This window comes from Tauraco erythrolophus, chromosome Z (genome assembly GCF_009769465.1).
Source record: "Tauraco erythrolophus isolate bTauEry1 chromosome Z, bTauEry1.pri, whole genome shotgun sequence".
NCBI classification, from domain to species: domain Eukaryota; kingdom Metazoa; phylum Chordata; class Aves; order Musophagiformes; family Musophagidae; genus Tauraco; species Tauraco erythrolophus.
In genome coordinates this window covers 1,357,236-1,374,333 of record NC_141496.1, presented here as the reverse complement: position 1 = coordinate 1,374,333, position 17,098 = coordinate 1,357,236, and the positions used below count along the sequence as shown (strand labels likewise).

General features: G+C 42.8%; 1 protein-coding gene across 1 annotated transcript in view; it reads right to left on the bottom strand.

Moving 5' to 3' along the window:
• Positions 1-320: 320 nt before the first annotated feature.
• Positions 321-17,098, bottom strand: part of MBD2 (methyl-CpG binding domain protein 2) — a 43,374-nt gene continuing 26,596 nt past the window's right edge. Inside the window, exons 4-7 of the mRNA XM_086630052.1 lie at positions 11,030-11,120; positions 10,107-10,284; positions 3,248-3,388; positions 321-787 (exon numbers count right to left, since the gene is read on the bottom strand). Of these exons, the coding sequence (XP_086486178.1) occupies positions 3,259-3,388; positions 10,107-10,284; positions 11,030-11,120 (399 nt within the window). The 3' untranslated portion in view covers positions 321-787; positions 3,248-3,258. The remainder of the gene's footprint in view (positions 788-3,247; positions 3,389-10,106; positions 10,285-11,029; positions 11,121-17,098) is intronic.

The window sequence follows — 17,098 nt, the reverse complement described above, 5'->3', positions numbered from 1 at the left end:
GGCACCCTCTGCATTCTGCGCCGAAGACACTTGCCGTACGGTTTCGCTTCGACCTCGAAGCGGAGCTCTGGAAAGTCGTGTTGGCTACTTACTTTTAGCAGCCTTCTTTCTCCGAGGAAACATGCAATTGTACTTCACCTCGGCTAAAAAACCCACAGCTGCTCCGTGGTTCAGACGGATTTCCTGAGGCAGTGCTCCAGGCAAAGACAGTACTTGTTGATATACACCTTTTCCCAGTCTATCCAGTATCTGGGCAAGGGAACACTGAAATACGAGCAGAGACACTTTATCCACAACACAACGAGTTTTCAATTGCTTGGAATATAATCATTTATTTATCTTTACAGTGATGACGGAAGAATGTACGGGTGTTTTCACCCATAGGTATAAAAATCTGTTTATATACAGAGTCACAATAATCTTTAATTGGGAAATCATTCTGTTCTCCTGACCCATCCTTACCAAAAACCACAGGAAAAACAAATATTTAGTACAGGCAATATAATTCCAGTAGGTTTGCAACCTGGCATCAAAAGCTCAGCTTTAGATTAAGGATAACGTTCGATACTTAAAAAATGACTTTGAGTCATAGGACACAAAATAAAGTTGCTTTTCAAATAAGATATATACATCAAAAATAGGAGTCTAAAAAAGGCATTGGTTTTAATGCTATTAGAAAGCTATATAAATGTGCATGGGTCCATTTCTTCTTATAACGAAAGACCGAAGGAGAAAAGTGCCTCTGTCTTTTAGGAAGTTCCTCCTGGGACAAGTCAGTTTAAAGTACCTGCAAAAGAGAAAGAAACAACCCCTTTTGGCAAAGCAAAGGCTGATGGTTGCATCAATCAGAACGACTTTGTTGGAGCAGTTACAGCTGTGCTGCAGTTCCATATGAAGAGCACGTCATAAATAGCTCAAAAATGTTAGTACAACGTCAGTAGCTACTCATAGAATGGTTAGGGCTGGAAGGGACCTTCAAAGGTCATCTAGTCCGACCCCCCTGCAAGGAACAGGGCTATCTCCAACTAGATCAGGTTGCTCAGGGCCTCGTCCAACCTGGCCTTGAACGTCTCCAGGGATGGAGCATCCACCACCTCTCTGGGCAACCTGTTCCAGCGTTCTACAACTCTCATGGTAAAAAATTTTTTCCTAATATCCAACCTGAATCTACCTCCCTCTATTTTAAAACCATTACCCCTTGTCCTATCACAACAGGCCCTCCTGAACAGCCTCTCCCCATCTTTCCTGTAGGCCCCCTTGAGGTACTGGAAGACCGCTATAAGGTCACCCCGGAGCCTCCTCTTCTCCAGGCTGAACAGCCCCAACTCTTTCAGCCTGTAAAGTTGTTAAGAGTTACTTTTTCATTAAGCACAACCTGCAGAGGTAAACATGCATTTAACATCCAGCCTCTTCCACCACACACCCTCCTGGCACATCCCTCAAGCTTCTGCCATGCTTCATTATGGCCTTAAATCACATTCTGACTTCTTTTTTTTTTTTCTAAATACAGCATAATGTGGACATAAAAAGTTGCTTAATATAGAAATATCATGCTGGAACGTTAGTCTGTATAAAGGGGGAAAAAAATGCATCTTTCAAGCTATTTTACATTAACTAATCCACTTACTCAAAAATCTTGTTCAAGTCTATAATTGAAGTCATTAGGGGGAAAAAAAAGGCAGTTTTATAGAACACAGCCAACACACGTACATTTACATGTACACTGGCTACGTACACGTAAATAAGTAGTAAATTCACAAGTTGATGGAATTCCAACTGATTTCTGTGGAGAGCCACAGCCCCAGTGAAAAAAATTAACAGATTCATGACCCCCTTTAAAAAAAATAAATACGCTAAATTAAAAAATTCAGATTGACAATTTGATTCAAAAATAGCGAAAAGTTCGAAATTTCACGTCTTAAACCAAGGTTCTTTCTTGACTTCCTTTAAAGTTAACCATAATTAGACTTTTATAGGAGAATTGCTCAGGGATTAAGAGTTTAACAGTAAATAGCTGTAACTTCAAGTAATTAAAAGATGCCAGTAGCATGGAAAACATCAGAATTACTGGTGAACAACACTGGCAAATAGCTCTTGTCTGCAACTGAAAGATCAAATTTCCCTTTATGTTGCACTGACACTGTAAGTAATAAAAATGACTTGTGCATTAGAAACGTGAGTATTCAGGGGCTGGTGGGTATATTGTAAATATATTCAGTTTCTCATTGTAAGAATTTACTCCCACCTAAGCGCTAACCTAATGTGCAGTCCAGATGCTGAGCGCAGAAGTAACATCTGGCTGCTGGGTGCACCGGGCTTATATTCTTCATACACGGGGGAGCCAAAATGCCATGGAATCACCTCTCTGTGCTATGGGTTGAATACCAGTTGGAATGTTCAGCAGCCTTGCTGAACCAGGTCACAGCCTGGAAACTTCCATCCTAGGCCTACAAGTTAATCTGAACGCAGTATTTATAGTTGTACAAAAGTTAACTCCTTTGTATCTGTCAAATAGGAGATATATATGTATTCTTTCCCCTTGTGGGTAGTAGCTCCAGAACAACAACAACAAAAAGAAATTAACTCCTTTAAAATTACACAACCATCTCCAGATAGAATTCCTAGTCGTTACAACTTCTGCTAACTCCGTATGAAAAGGTCAGGTCTCAAAGCTGGGCACTTTCATAAATGAGCACTATGAGCTCAATGGAAATATGAGAACTAATCACCCTTCTCCTGCAGATGATGAAACAAAAGGATTTTTTTACAAAAGTGTCTGGCAAATCAACAGATTAGTACTGTACACAGGTACGAGATGCAAGAAGATGCCTTGGGGGAAAAAAAAAAAAAAAATAAATCTGCAGAGGTACTATCCATGTAAAAAATAAATAGAGAAGTTTCAGGAACTGATTATGCAATTCTACTAAATTAAATTTTGAAGAAGAGAAAAAGGCCAGTTACTCTGATTGCTTCACACCGAGCATTAAGTGCTAGAAAACACATCTGCAATGGTTTCTAGAGATGGAGTCTTTGCCATGAAGCATGAAACCCATTGTTTTTTCCTCCCTGGTGATCTGTGTAGCATTAAATGTCAGGATGGTCACGTCTATCACCCCGGGGTTCTGCTGATACAGTGCACGTGGGGCAAGCAGGACCACTTGTGTGGGTTACACTACCGGCCACCGAGTGATCGCCAGCAGCTGAGCCAGGTAAATCCCAGACTTTGTCCCCAGGAGATCTGACTCACCTGATTTCTTTTTATGCTTCATCTCCATTATCCATTTCCACATCTATATCTTTTGTTGTATCAGCCGCTCGTGACAAAATATCTGCCATTAGTGCTTCCTCCAGTTTTTTACGCACTTGCTGCACCCGCTCTTCTTGTTTTCTGAAGGGAGAGAAGGGAAGAAGGGGCAGAAACGTTCATCTTTCAAGCATACTGGTAGGCTGGGAGCATACTACTTGCATAAGCAATGACTCGGGACTGGTTTCTCAACTCTTATTTTAGCTTAGAAAAGAATACAATAGAATAGTTCCAGTCGGAAGGGACCGACAACGATGATCTAGTCCAACTGCCTGACCCATCCAGGGCTTACTAAAAGTTAAGGAATCACAGAACCATAGAATGGTTAGGGCTGGAAGGGACCTTCGAAGGTCATCTAGTCCAACCCCCCTGCAAGGAACAGGGATATCTCCAACTAGATCAGGTTGCTCAGGGCCTCGTCCAACCTGGCCTTGAACGTCTCCAGGGATGGAGCATCCACCACCTCTCTGGGCAACCTCTTCCAGTGTTCTACAACTCTCAGGGTAAAAAATTTTTTCCTAATATCCAATCTGAATCTACCTCCCTCTATTTTAAAACCATTACCCCTTGTCCTATCACAACAGGCCCTCCTGAACAGCCTCTCCCCATCTTTCTGGTAGGCCCCCTTGAGGTACTGGAAGACCGCTATAAGGTCACCCCGGAGCCTCCTCTTCTCCAGGCTGAACAGCCCCAACTCTTTCAGCCTGTCCTCATAGGAAAGGTGCTCCAGCCCTCTTATCATCTTCGTGGCCCTCCTCTGGACCCTCTCCAACTGGTCCATGTCCTTCTTATGTTGGGGGCTCCAGAACTGGACACAATACTCCAGGTGAGGTCTCACGAGGGCAGAGTAGAGGTGGAGAAAATGGGAATGTTAGTAAGGGCATTGTCCCAATGCCTTTGAAACACTGAGAGGCTTGTGGCTTGGGTTGTAACTCCTGTGCAGGCACACAGGCAGTGCCTGGCACTAAAACCGAGAGCGCTCGGAGCTGGAAACCTCTCCGGTTTAGCGCACGCCGTTTACTTTCCCTCATACGGAGACAGAAGGATTGAATGTGACAGGAGATTGTCCACTCTCAGATTAGATCCTTAAAAAGACCAACGAGAAAGTGAATGGAGCAGTATCCCACTGGACTATCTTCGTCAGACTGTTTTGTTTTTTTTTTTTAGCAGAGGAATTTTTGGGTAGATCACTGAAAATCCTAGCAGGAGATTCCCATCGTGAGGATTGTAAAGGAGATCCGAGGCAACCTCCCACTTTCCCAGCATAAAGGAGCACCTCTACAGGATGGTGGGACGCTGAGTAGGTTTCTCAGTGCTCAAAGAACCAACTTCAAGGCCCACACAGTCGCATGTCCAGCAGAAGAACCCCAAGGAGCTTCACTGTTCCCATTTATTTATTTCATTGCTCCTACCAATCGATTCAGTCTTAACAACGAGTCAGTGATGCCTTTAAGACGGCAGCAACTCCTGCTGAAACAAAGGTTTCTTTCCCTGGGGGAAGTTAATTCAAAAATACTGCCCCAGATATCAACACACGTTTAAGATATTTTGATTCCATTGTTTAATTTGGAAGGTAAAATTTAGCTTTCAAACAACACCAGAAAAAAAGTCCTCTTTTGAAGTTTTCCCAAGAGAATACACATTTTGCATCAGACCCAGAGTTGGGTTTTGTTTTTTTTTTTTTTAACATGAAAATCCACTTGTTCTATTGAGCTATGTTTTCCAAAAGAGAAAAACCTTTAAACAAAACATACACTTAAAAATGGCCAGAACCCATCAGAAGCAGGCACAGGAAAACATTCCTTAGTGCTGCAAACTCCCCGTGGCTACTTCGGATGGTGGGACAGATACAAAGAACATCAAATCTTAGGAGAGCAGGAGTGATACCCAACATGCTCCACAGAAGCCAGAAGCCTCTGAGGAGCACCAGCCTCAAAAGCTATTCTGGTCTACGGCTGCAACCACTACCAGCACTCTCTGAGTACTTCAGAGGAGGCTGACTGCTTACACAGACAGCAAAAGGAAGGAAAAAAAAAAAAAAGAACAAGCTAGCAGTTCAGTAAAGAACCTGTTTTCTATCTTCCAGCTGTTTTCTATCCTTGTTTTTTATCTCCAATATACAGCTTACAGTCTCAGAGCTGTTAACTTTCAATGCCTGGAGAGTAATGTTTCAAAGCCCGGGGCAGAGAACGGAACGAAAACAAAGATGCTTTATCTTTTGCAGAACCTGTGTGTCAAAGGAGAAAGAAAAAGCTCGAGTAGCAAATTCAGTGTTTGTTAATTGAATTAAAATGGTCCCAAGAGCACACACATAAGCTGAAATAAGAGTTTTTTTTAAAAAAATCAGTAATAAAAATGTTGTCGCCGTCTCACTGTTGGAATACACCGTGAACTGGCCAAAGATTATGGAAAATAAATAGTTGAAGAATATTTTATTTTTCCTCTTTTCGGCTTCAGAATTTTGACTTTAAGACAGGAGGATCTTTCCACCATCCACAGCCTACGAATTCCATCACAACAGGCTTCAGACCACAGCCAATAGCCATTCACACCAGCAGATGCCTTCCCTAAAGTCCTGGTGCTTCCTTACTCGGCTCTAAGCTAGGCTATAATGATAAAAATGAACATTTAATAACAGCATTTTTCAAAAAGCATCTGAATGACCAAATCAGAGAGAAGAAAGCTGCTGGAATATCTTTATAGACCTTCTGTTGGCACAGAAAGAAAATCCCAATTAACTAAAGCACAGTAAGGACACTTCCCTACTCCTACCAAGGAAGCGTCAAGAATGAAATGTAAATGTTCCTTGAACATGGTCGCTGGGTGTTTTAAGTGTATCCCCTAAAAAAGTCCTGAAATATCACATATCCAGTGGAGATATGGGAAATCCTCAATCCTCCCTCTGTGAAAAAAAGTGACAGGGCATTTAGAGAGCCCTGCCCACACTCAGCACCCTGAATGAAGCCAGGAACAACTGAGCTTTCCCCAGTTATCTCCTTTCCATATTTTCAGCCAGCTAGCTGATCTCCCAGGGAGCAATAACCAAAAAATAATTCACAGCACTCCCAAACCTGAAGAGTCTGGTCTTCTAGCAGAGTTGTCCAGTATTAAAAACACAGCAACATAGCTCTTTTCAGCCTTCCTCCCAGCAAGACCCAATCCTCATCCTTTAGCTCAAGCACAAATTAAAGACAAGTTACTCCTAACACAGAAGTCCAGAGGGCCCTAATTCCAACTCTGACCTTATTTTCCGTGGAAAACTGCTTTCTACAGCAGGATTGTGCAGAGCACTGCATTCAGACGATTTCCTCAGTGCTTTTAATGATTTTCTTTGCCCTCACTACTCGCACTCTTCTCAGCCCATACAACCAGGTGATGTGTGCATGCTTTAAAAGCCATGTGTGATTCCACACTGCTGCATGCAATCAAACCACGGCACTGCGCCAACCACCCTTCTGATTTCTCCATCTATTTTTCCATATTGTTAAATCTACTGTGGCTCCATTTTCCCTATGTGCTGGCACTGCAATATCTCTGTCATCAAACAAAAAAAATTGCACACAGCTCTAGGAACAGCATTTAGCTGCTGCAGAAACACAAAGGTATTTTTACATTTAGGATGAGTGTCAGGTTAGATGGGAAAAAATCCACAGAACCAACTTGCTCATGTCTGAACACCAGTTTCACCTCCCTATATGTCAGGAGGAAGGTACTGGCCTTTGCCCCTGCTCTTCCAGCACAATCAAATATAGTATTTTTTGGAGACACTCTAATGGAGGACCATCACCATAAGTGCTTATAGTAACATTTACTCTGTTTCTATGAAAAACATACTCTAGAGCTTTTCAGCAGCAGGGATTCCAGGTGTCTTCCACTAAGCAGATCTGAGATGCGCTGCTGAAAGGAGAATTAATTACTAGTACGTTGACTATATTTGCTGTATCACGCTAAATTCAAGTTAAGGGGCGCCTGCTAATTCCCCCGCACACATAAACCTCTCCAACCCATCATTTCTATCTCTTTCCCATCTCCTCCTCCCCTCTCAGCAGAAATTGGCCACTGCTGAGACAGCATACTGCAAATGGTAATTACAGAAATTCCCAGGTGCTGTGCTTCCCTGACACGCTCAGTAGTAAACTCACCTTTAGATCTGGGGTCAGAAAGTTTGTCTCGTAGCCAAGACTGATAGGGATTATTTAGGGTTTTGCCTCCCTACAACACATGTCACTTTACCTTACAAGTTTCTTATTGCTGAGGAGAGCTCAGACTGTGGAAACATTCTCCATCTCTCATTTTCTTCCTTTGGCACATCATGGCTCTTGTGGCTTTGGTCTGTCATACTGAAAGTGAGATTTGTGTAGGGTGTTGAGGAATGCTGTGAGGCACTAAGCTACAGCTGGCTAATTTGGATCAAGGTTCATATATTTTAAGATTCAGACATCCCTAAACCCACGCCAAACAAACCTAGGGAGCGTTGAACTTGAATTACTTTCTGTTCCTGTCCCATGGTAAATACAGCTCAGTTTTTGGACAGATTAACAGGTACTTTTTCTCACCCACTACTGTGACACAGCCAGACATATCACATTAATTGTTATGCTTAGGTAGATTTGACAGGTTGTGGCTACCCACAAGAAAACGCAGAAGCAGAAATCATGCTATTTGAAAAGGGTAATTGTCAAGATAACCAAGAAAGCTCAGGAACGAAACCTACTGGGTGATGCTAAGTGCTCAGCAAAGAACCTAGACTGAGCAAGAGAAAGGGCTGTTCAAACTGAAAGGTGGCATTGTCAGAAACGACTTACATGCTTCAGGAAAAGAAATCCCCTGAAAACTATAAGCTTTAGAATAATCCCACTAAAGAGCCATCGGAAAAGAACGATAGACCGGTCTATGAAGCAGAACAGAGCTGCGAGTCAAAAATGGATTTGATCATGTATTGCAAAACTTCATCCACCCAACTAGAAGAAACAATCCACCTGTTTGTTATTTTCAGAAGTTCATCCCCACAGGGAGAATCTGGTTCAAGCATTTATCTAGCAGAGACACACAGGTTGTCAGAAATGGAGGCAACTCAACAGTGCAGCCAAAAAGTGGAACTAGATGCTGGTCAGGAAAGAAGCTACAAACAGGCTGCAAAGCAGCAGTCTCAAGGATAAGCACGGTTGTTGCTTAACCAGGCACTTATAGGAGGTTATTTAATGTTCTGCCATAAAATGGGAAACGTTTAATGCTTTCTGTGCTGAACCAAACCAGGAAATTTTGCATTTTACTCTGACGATGAAAGAGATTTATCACCATTACACGATCAGGAATACTTCAAGTCAAACAGGAGCCAAGCTGACAGCTACTTTATGAGATGTAATCAACTGCTAGGATCTCCCTGAAGAGAATATATGCTGGCACCTGACCACATAGCCCCAATGGCAAACTTTTCCTTACCAGGAAGTAAGTTCAGGAAGCAATTGTACTGCTCTCCTTAGTGATAACAGGTGCCGTATTCTGATACTGCTCCTTCATGCAATGTGTTTTCTGGATGGTCTTAAAACGAAAGCAGCTTCACACTAACAATATGAAAAGGTAACTTCTAGGAATATTTAATCCTTTTGTAGTGAGCTGCCTACGAAGGCATGAACCAGAAGAGACCTCGAACTGGCAGAATAGAGTGGCTCCAGTTGAGAATCCGTATCCTTCCCGAGTTGCCAGTACTGCCTGACATCAAATTCAGAACCTGCTTTGTAAAAACAACTGAATGACTGATAAGGCAAAAAAGGAATTTTGTTCCCAATAAACATTGTCAAACACGCTAAGAAAGTATCTCATCCTGCCCCCTAACTTTCTGTACCAAAGCAAGAAGAGTTTACCTTCTGAAAGCATTTCAAGTTGATGTTTAAGACAAAAAAAGCCAAGTAAATCCCTAAGTAAAGGACTGGGAATCAGATTATTTTATACCTTTACATTAGCTCTGCGGAAGCTTCAGCTAACCATCTAGGGCTTAGAAAAGAACGTGATGGTAGTGGACCCCGATGCCAAGTGAATTCCACTAAGTGGTAAGATTCAAGTTTGGCCCTCAGATTCCCTGTGCAACCCAGAACTTAAAAAAAATGATACTAAAGGCAGTGTTCATCCCACGTTGATTCATGCTAAGCAATACCAAAAAAAAAATTGGATGGATTGTGTCCCCTGTCCTGCCGCACTCGGGCGATCAGACAACAGCAAATCTCTCTCTTCGCTCAGTCCTAACCTTAAAATTTAGTGCCAAAGCCCTGGCTTTTAGTAGCCAAAAAAGTATAGGTCTTTCTTTGAAAAGAAAATTAACAGCGCAGCTATAAAAAAAAAAAAAAAAATCTTTGTCCACATGTGAGATCTATCTGTGTTCTTCATATCAGATCCCAATCTCCCACTTTAAGAAAGTGTATTAGCCACAAAGCCATATGCCGTAGGAGAATATTTTCTCCCTTTGTTGAAATTACAACTGAGATCAACAAATTAACTTGACCAAACCAGAAATGGGAAGGAAGAAAGCCAGTATTGACCATGACTACAGCTTAATGTTTAGGGTGTTCTCCTGGGAAAGAAAATGTGGATTATGACTCATACCTTAGTGAATATTTTATATTATGATTCTGACCACAAAGAGAAAAGTCAGGTTTTGAGCTTTTCAAGTCACTGAATTAATCAACAGGTACAAGAAACACGTTCACACTCCTCTTCCCTTATCTCCAGGACTGCACTGGGCCAGGCAGGAATTTACTTGAATTGAACTTGCTCTTCATTTTTCCAAAGGCTTTCTAAAACTTACCTAATGTCATCATCTGTGACTATGAAAGCTTTGCAGAGGGGTTGGGATGTGTTAAGCCAGACGGCTGGGTTCTTCTCCACAGCTGCAGAGAGCTGCCCCGTGATCGGCGCGGAACTGGTGTGCAAAGCACTGGCAACAGCTGATAACAGGGTATCGTCGTTGTTACCCGGGCCAACTCCTAAGCCAAAGAGAAACCAACAGTTACCATTCACGTTTCATACGTGACTTCCAGTGGCAGAGCTCTCCTCAGCCTGTAAGGTCATGTACACTCATCATTGCCACTGGATTCAGGATTGGATAATCTGAACAGTTCAATGGGAGTTCTTAAAAATGGCTTTGGCACAGCACAGCTCTCACTGAAGCCTAAGTTGGCATTTCAAAAGGCATCTCGTTTCTAAAATTGATTTATTATTTTTTTTTTGCTAAACAGCAGCAATTACAATATCATCAAGTTTTTCAGCAAGTTGATCACATCATAAACAGTCACATATTGAAATAGTTTCTTTGCAGCTTCATGGTATTAATCCACAGAAGCACAGTCTTTGCTTCAGTGCTACAAGGTACTGAATTAATTCTGGAAAAGAAACACTGGAGATTTTTTGCAACACTCGAATTCCCACGAAAATCTCCCGAGCAGTGCAACAAAGCTACAAATTCTGAACAGTGACTTGAAGATATTTCAGATCAACTTTCACCAAGAAGAGCGTGGTTCTGAAGTGGGGGTTATATTAACGACATAAACGAGCTAAAAATAAACCTTGTTTTGGAGACGGAGGCATTTTGTCAGCAAGAACATGCACCATCTGAAGTCTACTTAATCTGACCGTAAACTGAAAACTTGTTAAGAGCATCAAAAGCTCCGTCCTTTTTAAACACCAATAACTTGGTGGAGCTGGAGCAACCGCAGGAAGTGAACACGATACCTTGGAGACCCTTCGGTAGCTCCATGGATTTTATGATCTGTTCGCTGACGTCCGACGCGCTGAGGCCTTGTAGCCTCTTCTCCCAGAAGAGCTGAAAAAGAGAAAACGAGATTGCTCAGTAGAAATCATTTTAAAAAGCCTAAAGCAGCTCATGGAAACAAACAGCATTCATGACCGAAACAGCATCAGAACAATAAAAGGCAGACAGTGCCTAACAGCTCACAAAACAATCATGGAATCACAGAATGGGTTGGGTTGGAAGGGACCTCAAAGATCATCCAGTTCCAACCCCCCTGCCATGGGCAGGGTCACCCTCCACTCCACCAGGTTGCCCAAAGCCTCATCCAGCCTGGCCTTGAACACTTCCAGGGATGGGGCAGCCACAGCTTCTTTGGGAAACCTGTTCCAGTGCCTCACCACCCTCTGAGTGAAAAATTTCTTCCTTAGATCCAATCTAAATCTCCCCTCTTTCAGTTTAAATCCATTGCCCCTCGTCTTATCACCACATGCCCTTGTAAAAAGTCCCTCTCCAGCTTTTCTGTAGGCCCCCTTGAAGTTCTGGAACCTAACAGCCACGTAAGGTCCCAAAAGGTCATACCCACAGCAGGGCGGTTGGAACTAGACGATCTTTGAGGTCCCTTCCAACCCAAACCATTCTATGGTTCTATGATCCTATCTGCTGGTGGAATTCTAGTCCTCACGAACACGCTTGTATGGAATTCTGTGGCGTGCATTGAGACCCTGGAGCTGAGCTCTGGACGTCGCAGCAGCACAGTTGACCGACACTAACGCCAACCAGCAGCTATGTTGGTCATCCCTGGCAGTGTTCAAGGCCAGGTTGGATGAGGCTTTGGGCAACCTGGTGTAGTGGAGGGTGTCCCTGCCCATGGCAGGGGGGTTGGAACTAGATGATCTTTCAGGTCCCTTCCAACCCAAACCATTCCATGATTCTATGTCACTTCAAACCCGTGCTGACTTGATGACGTGGTCCTTTCTGACGCTGTATAGATCTCTTGACTCATCTGGAAACAGAATCAAACCTTTCCACTTTTAGGAAGACACATGAACTAAATTCACATTCATTTTACTTTCCTGCTGCTGCTTCATTTATTAGCTGGGAACATGTTTCCACTTCTCACGGAAATGAGTTTCTTGACCAAAGAGGTTTTTGTTTAATGATACAGATTTCCTTACTGACTCCTGTCTTACTGGTCCAAAGATTCATCCTGAACTCGTGAGACCCCACCTAGAATACTCTGTTCAGCTCTGGAGTCCCCAGCACAAGAAGGACATGGAGCTGCTGGAGCGGGGCCAGAGGAGGCCACGAAGATGATCCGAGGGCTGGAGCACCTCTGCTATGGAGACAGGCTGAGAGAGTTGGGGCTGTTCAGCCTGGAGAAGAGAAGGCTCCGGGGTGATCTTATAGCAGCTTTCCAGTACCTAAAGGGGCTACAGGAAAGCTGGAGAGGGGCTTTTGACAAGGGCGTGTAGTGACAGGACACGAGGCAATGGATTTAAACTGGAAGAGGGGAGATTTCGATTGGATATAAGGGAGAAATTTTTTACATTGATTGAGGGTGGTGAGGCACTGGAACAGGTTGCCCAGAGAAGCTGTGGCTGCCCCATCCCTGGAAGTGTTCCAGGCCAGGTTGGACGAGGCTTTGGGCAACCTGGTGTAGTGGAGGGTGTCCCTGCCCGTGGCAGGGGGGTTGGAACTGGCTGATCTTTAAGGTCCCTTCCAACCCAAACCATTCCGTGATTCTATGATTAGAATCATATGATTCTATGGTTCTAATTTCTGGGCTGCAGATTGGCCACACCTATTCTTTAAAACAAGCCTTTTCTATTTAGCAAGATAGTGATAAAAGCTAGTTAAAAAGTTGATTTCCATTCCACAGGGAGCTGCATTTAACCAATAATCTTAACAAAGAGGGAAGCAAGAACGTAGCTATGCAATTTCATGTGGAAATAGTTTGATCTTTCCGCAGACCCTGTGGGAGGGGAAAAAAAAAAAAAAAGAAAATCTCTTTCTTTTCATGCCTCCAAAACCTGAGACAAAAAAACTAGACAAGCAGTTATTCTCATTCCTAGGAAATTCTTTGTTGCAGGTGGGTACCCAAAGCTTCAGCATAAGACAGGGCTTTCGAATGTCACGTTCTGTTCTAAAAGTGGAAGTGAAACAACTAGAGCATCCTCTTTCATCTTCTGGGCAACCTACTTTGCTAGTCACACTGCATCATAACTGAAAATAAACATTTTTTCAGTTCCAGAGGTAACAACGGCAAAGAAAACAGCAACAAAGAACATCTACCTTCGCATTGAGAGCATCCTACCGATTGAAAATAAAACATGCAGTTATGCTAAGAAAAATGCAACACTCTCCACAACATGTCTTCATAAATCAGTAGGTTGAATGATAGTTATGTTGCCTGGGAGATTACTATGTCATTTTATAGATACCTACTTCTTTAAGGGCTCTTCTTTGGACAAGAGGACACATCTGTCACCACGTTTAGATCTAAGAAGCTCAGAAAACCCACAGAGGATCACCTAAGCTCTTCCAATTTTTGCAAACTCTGACTACCTTTGACATGTTCCTGACACTCCCATGACTGACAGCTTTTTGAAAATACTCGTTACCATCTGTGTCTCATTTTACTAGAGCCACTTAAACTTCAAATGCTTCCAGTAAACTGAGCCCTCGCTCTTAACTAGTCTTTGTTTTCAACATTTCGACCCAGGTTTGAGCTATGTTGCTAGTTAAGTATCAGGGCACCTCTTTTATCTCGTTAAATGTTAAATATTTAGTACCTCCTGTCATTCATTCCTGCTGTTTACTGCTGTTGCCAAGCCCTCACCCCGAGAAAGCACTCTAGATGCCTTGTCGGAGCCCTCACGGCTCTGTGGATGAAGTGGCAGTGCCTTAAAGCTGTCTAGAACGTGAAAGAAATCCTTCATTAAAGAGGCAAAATCCATTTCATTGGCTTTTAGAGACAAACAAAAGGCTCCCAAACTCCAAATCCAAACTACGCTTTTATACGCTACAGGTAAATACAAGAACAGCCTCTGTTTATTCGGGATAAAATTAATTGGTCTATGGCAGCAAGTACATCACCAAATACCATCAAATATTACTGGATTTTTCATTTTTCAGTTCCCTACTCAAATCAACCCAGCACACATCACAGAGGGAACACAAAATCAGGAGAATGGTTTGGTTATGGAGGGTGTATAGGAATGCAGATACCTATGTGGGAGAGGAGAAGGACAACTAACACACAGGAAAGCTTGGAAGGTTTGGAAAGTGTAGTGAGATATTGATGGAGTGGAGCTTCCAACACCAGTACTCACTCAGCTCTCTAAGCCCTGACTTTGAACGCAGGAAAAAATCTATACAACTATCAACACCTCAGCTGACTTTGGGGTCAAAGTCAGGTAGAAAAAGCACTTGGTACTTAGACACATCTTCAAACAAGACTGAAGTGAAGGGTATTCCCAGCACAAAGCTTCCAGCACCATTATACACAATTGTTTGCAAACTACAATGACTGTGCTCCAAATTTTCATCTCCCCAGTTCTCTTTTGACACTGTACAAGTTACTCTTACTACTTTTTTCGCTCTTCATGAGAAATGAATCATATTCGTACAGTTTCATTATGAAGTTTGTTCTCTAACCCTTTATGGAATCATAGAATCATATAAGGGTTTGGGTTGGAAGTTACAGGGGGTGAAGCCCCTCTACTGCTACCAAAACCCCTTCGCATAAAGCCAGCACACTGACGTATCGACTCGTATTGGCCCTGAATCCAAAATTCCAATTATTTAGAAACATAGAACGGTTTGGGTTGGAAGGGACCTGAAAGATCATCCCATTCCAACCCCCCTGCCATGGGCAGGGACACCCTCCACTACACCAGGTTGCCCAAAGCCTCATCCAACCTGGCCTTGAAAACTTCCAGGGATAATGGGATTATGGGTACTTACGAGTCCACTCTGAACTGCTGTATCTTTTCCTGGGCCTTACAGAAGATGCTGAGCTGGACCAGACCTGGACAAGTATCTCCCTATCAGCTTTACCAGAAATAGCTATGAGGGACAGAGAGAAAGGGAAGGAAGCTGCTAATACAAATTCAGAAAAAGTTTTTCTGTTACTCCACTTACATGATAGAGATGCAACCATTCCACAGTGACAGAAGGACACATTCAAGTAACTGAAAAAGTCTTGGTGTAACCTCTGAGGTCACAGCCCTAAAAATAGCTTACATTATTTAACCTGCAACTCTCTCAGCATTACTGAGAGAGGGAATAGAAAAAGAGAAAAATAAAGCTCAGGTTCACAGGCTTTGTGCCCTGCTAAGCAGAGAAATAGGCACCTAAATTAGGAGCAATTCCAAAAAATCCCATCTAGTTTAACAGTTAGGCATGAGCACCTGTAGACCATGGTGTAGGCAGACTGTCCCTTTGGCATTCATCTCCTGCCCAACGCCATCTGGACTTCCTAAACCGAGGGACAGCCCCTCTGGCAGCACAAGAGTCGGCGGATACAGCCACTTAAATCCAAGAAATTATTAAATCCAGCAACAGAGGCCACCTTCTGCGTAAAAACCTGACATCATCTCGCAATTAGAGGTCTCCTTGTAAAACGAAGCCAGATATCCAGACTCCGGGCTTTTCTCAGCTTGAGTACCCTGGAGAGTAGCGTAATCCCTGAAGCACAAGGCAGGCTGATGCAGTCCAATCCTTCCTCCTGCTGGGAATGCACCAGGACGGCCAGAAAAACAAGATTCGTGCCTCCAGGAAAGAAGCATTAGCAAACATGAGTCCCTCTTACTCAGTAATGAGAATCTTGATGGGATCAGGACAGGAAGGAACAAGAGAAGAGTCGGATTTCAAGATTCATGGTTGTTACAATGTGATGTTTCATTACTGATGCAAAAAATGAATAATCATTCTGAGGTTTCATCAGGCAGTTATGGGTATTTATCCTGTTGGAGGATGAAAAATGGCTCTATTTCACTTTTGCTTGAGGTAGTGGTTAGGGAAAACACACGGAAAAGAGCCTAAACCCCAGGTCCTTCATTTACTGATGTCTGAACATTCTAGATTCAGAAAGGCCCAGCAGCCAAATGCTCCATTTCCTACAAAATTAACCAATATGCATTATGCCAAAAGTGACCTCTTACGCAATAATCTCCAGCCAAGCAAGAAATGTATCCCTTATCACTCAAACTTACTATCCTAAGGGCAATCCTGTTGTGTTTTTTTTTTTTTTTCCCAGCGACAGAGGAGGCAGCACAGGAATGCAATGCCAATGTCCCCAGGGTGGAGCAGAATTTTCACTTCCTTGCTGTTCCGAAACTCCAGAGTCGTACCGCAGCTGTGCTGCTGAAGTGCTTTGTCTGGAGAATTATAAAATATTGCTTCCTCCATAATTGTTTTCTTGTCCAAGAAAAGCTATTTGTGACTAATGCTGAACTCTAATCTAACCTGTAATCTGGGTAAAAACTGAGTCTCCTAAGCAACTATTATTTCTCATTCAGACAACAAAGAAATGATAGATTAGCCTCTCTATCGCAAGAACCACCAAACACAAACATATTAGGAGCTGCTCCTTTTCCTCAGATAAATAAAAGTCTCTTTGTAGTTGTTCAAGCAATGGAAGCCTACAGGAAATTTTTGCTGGAAAGGAATCCATTCCCACTCTATTATTTTTAAAAGAAAAGCATATACGTTCTTGACCTTCAAACGTTCTTGGAAGGTGACTGATTTATACAAATCGATCAACCAAGAAACTCAAATTTCATCTGCCATGTTCCATTTACAGAGATAAAATTCTGTAGATAAACAGAGCAAATACTGCAGATGTCAACAGGATGATGTACTTGACTGGACACACAGAAGGAAGGACGATGATCCTGCTGCTGGTGAGTTCAGAGATTTGCTCTCCCAGGTGGTTTCTTCTATTCAGACAGCTACAGATATCTGCTCTTAACTTGGAACAGTAGCCAGAAAAAGCTACCATCTAATTCCAAAAAAATGAAGGACCCAGCAAGTTTAACAGCACAGCC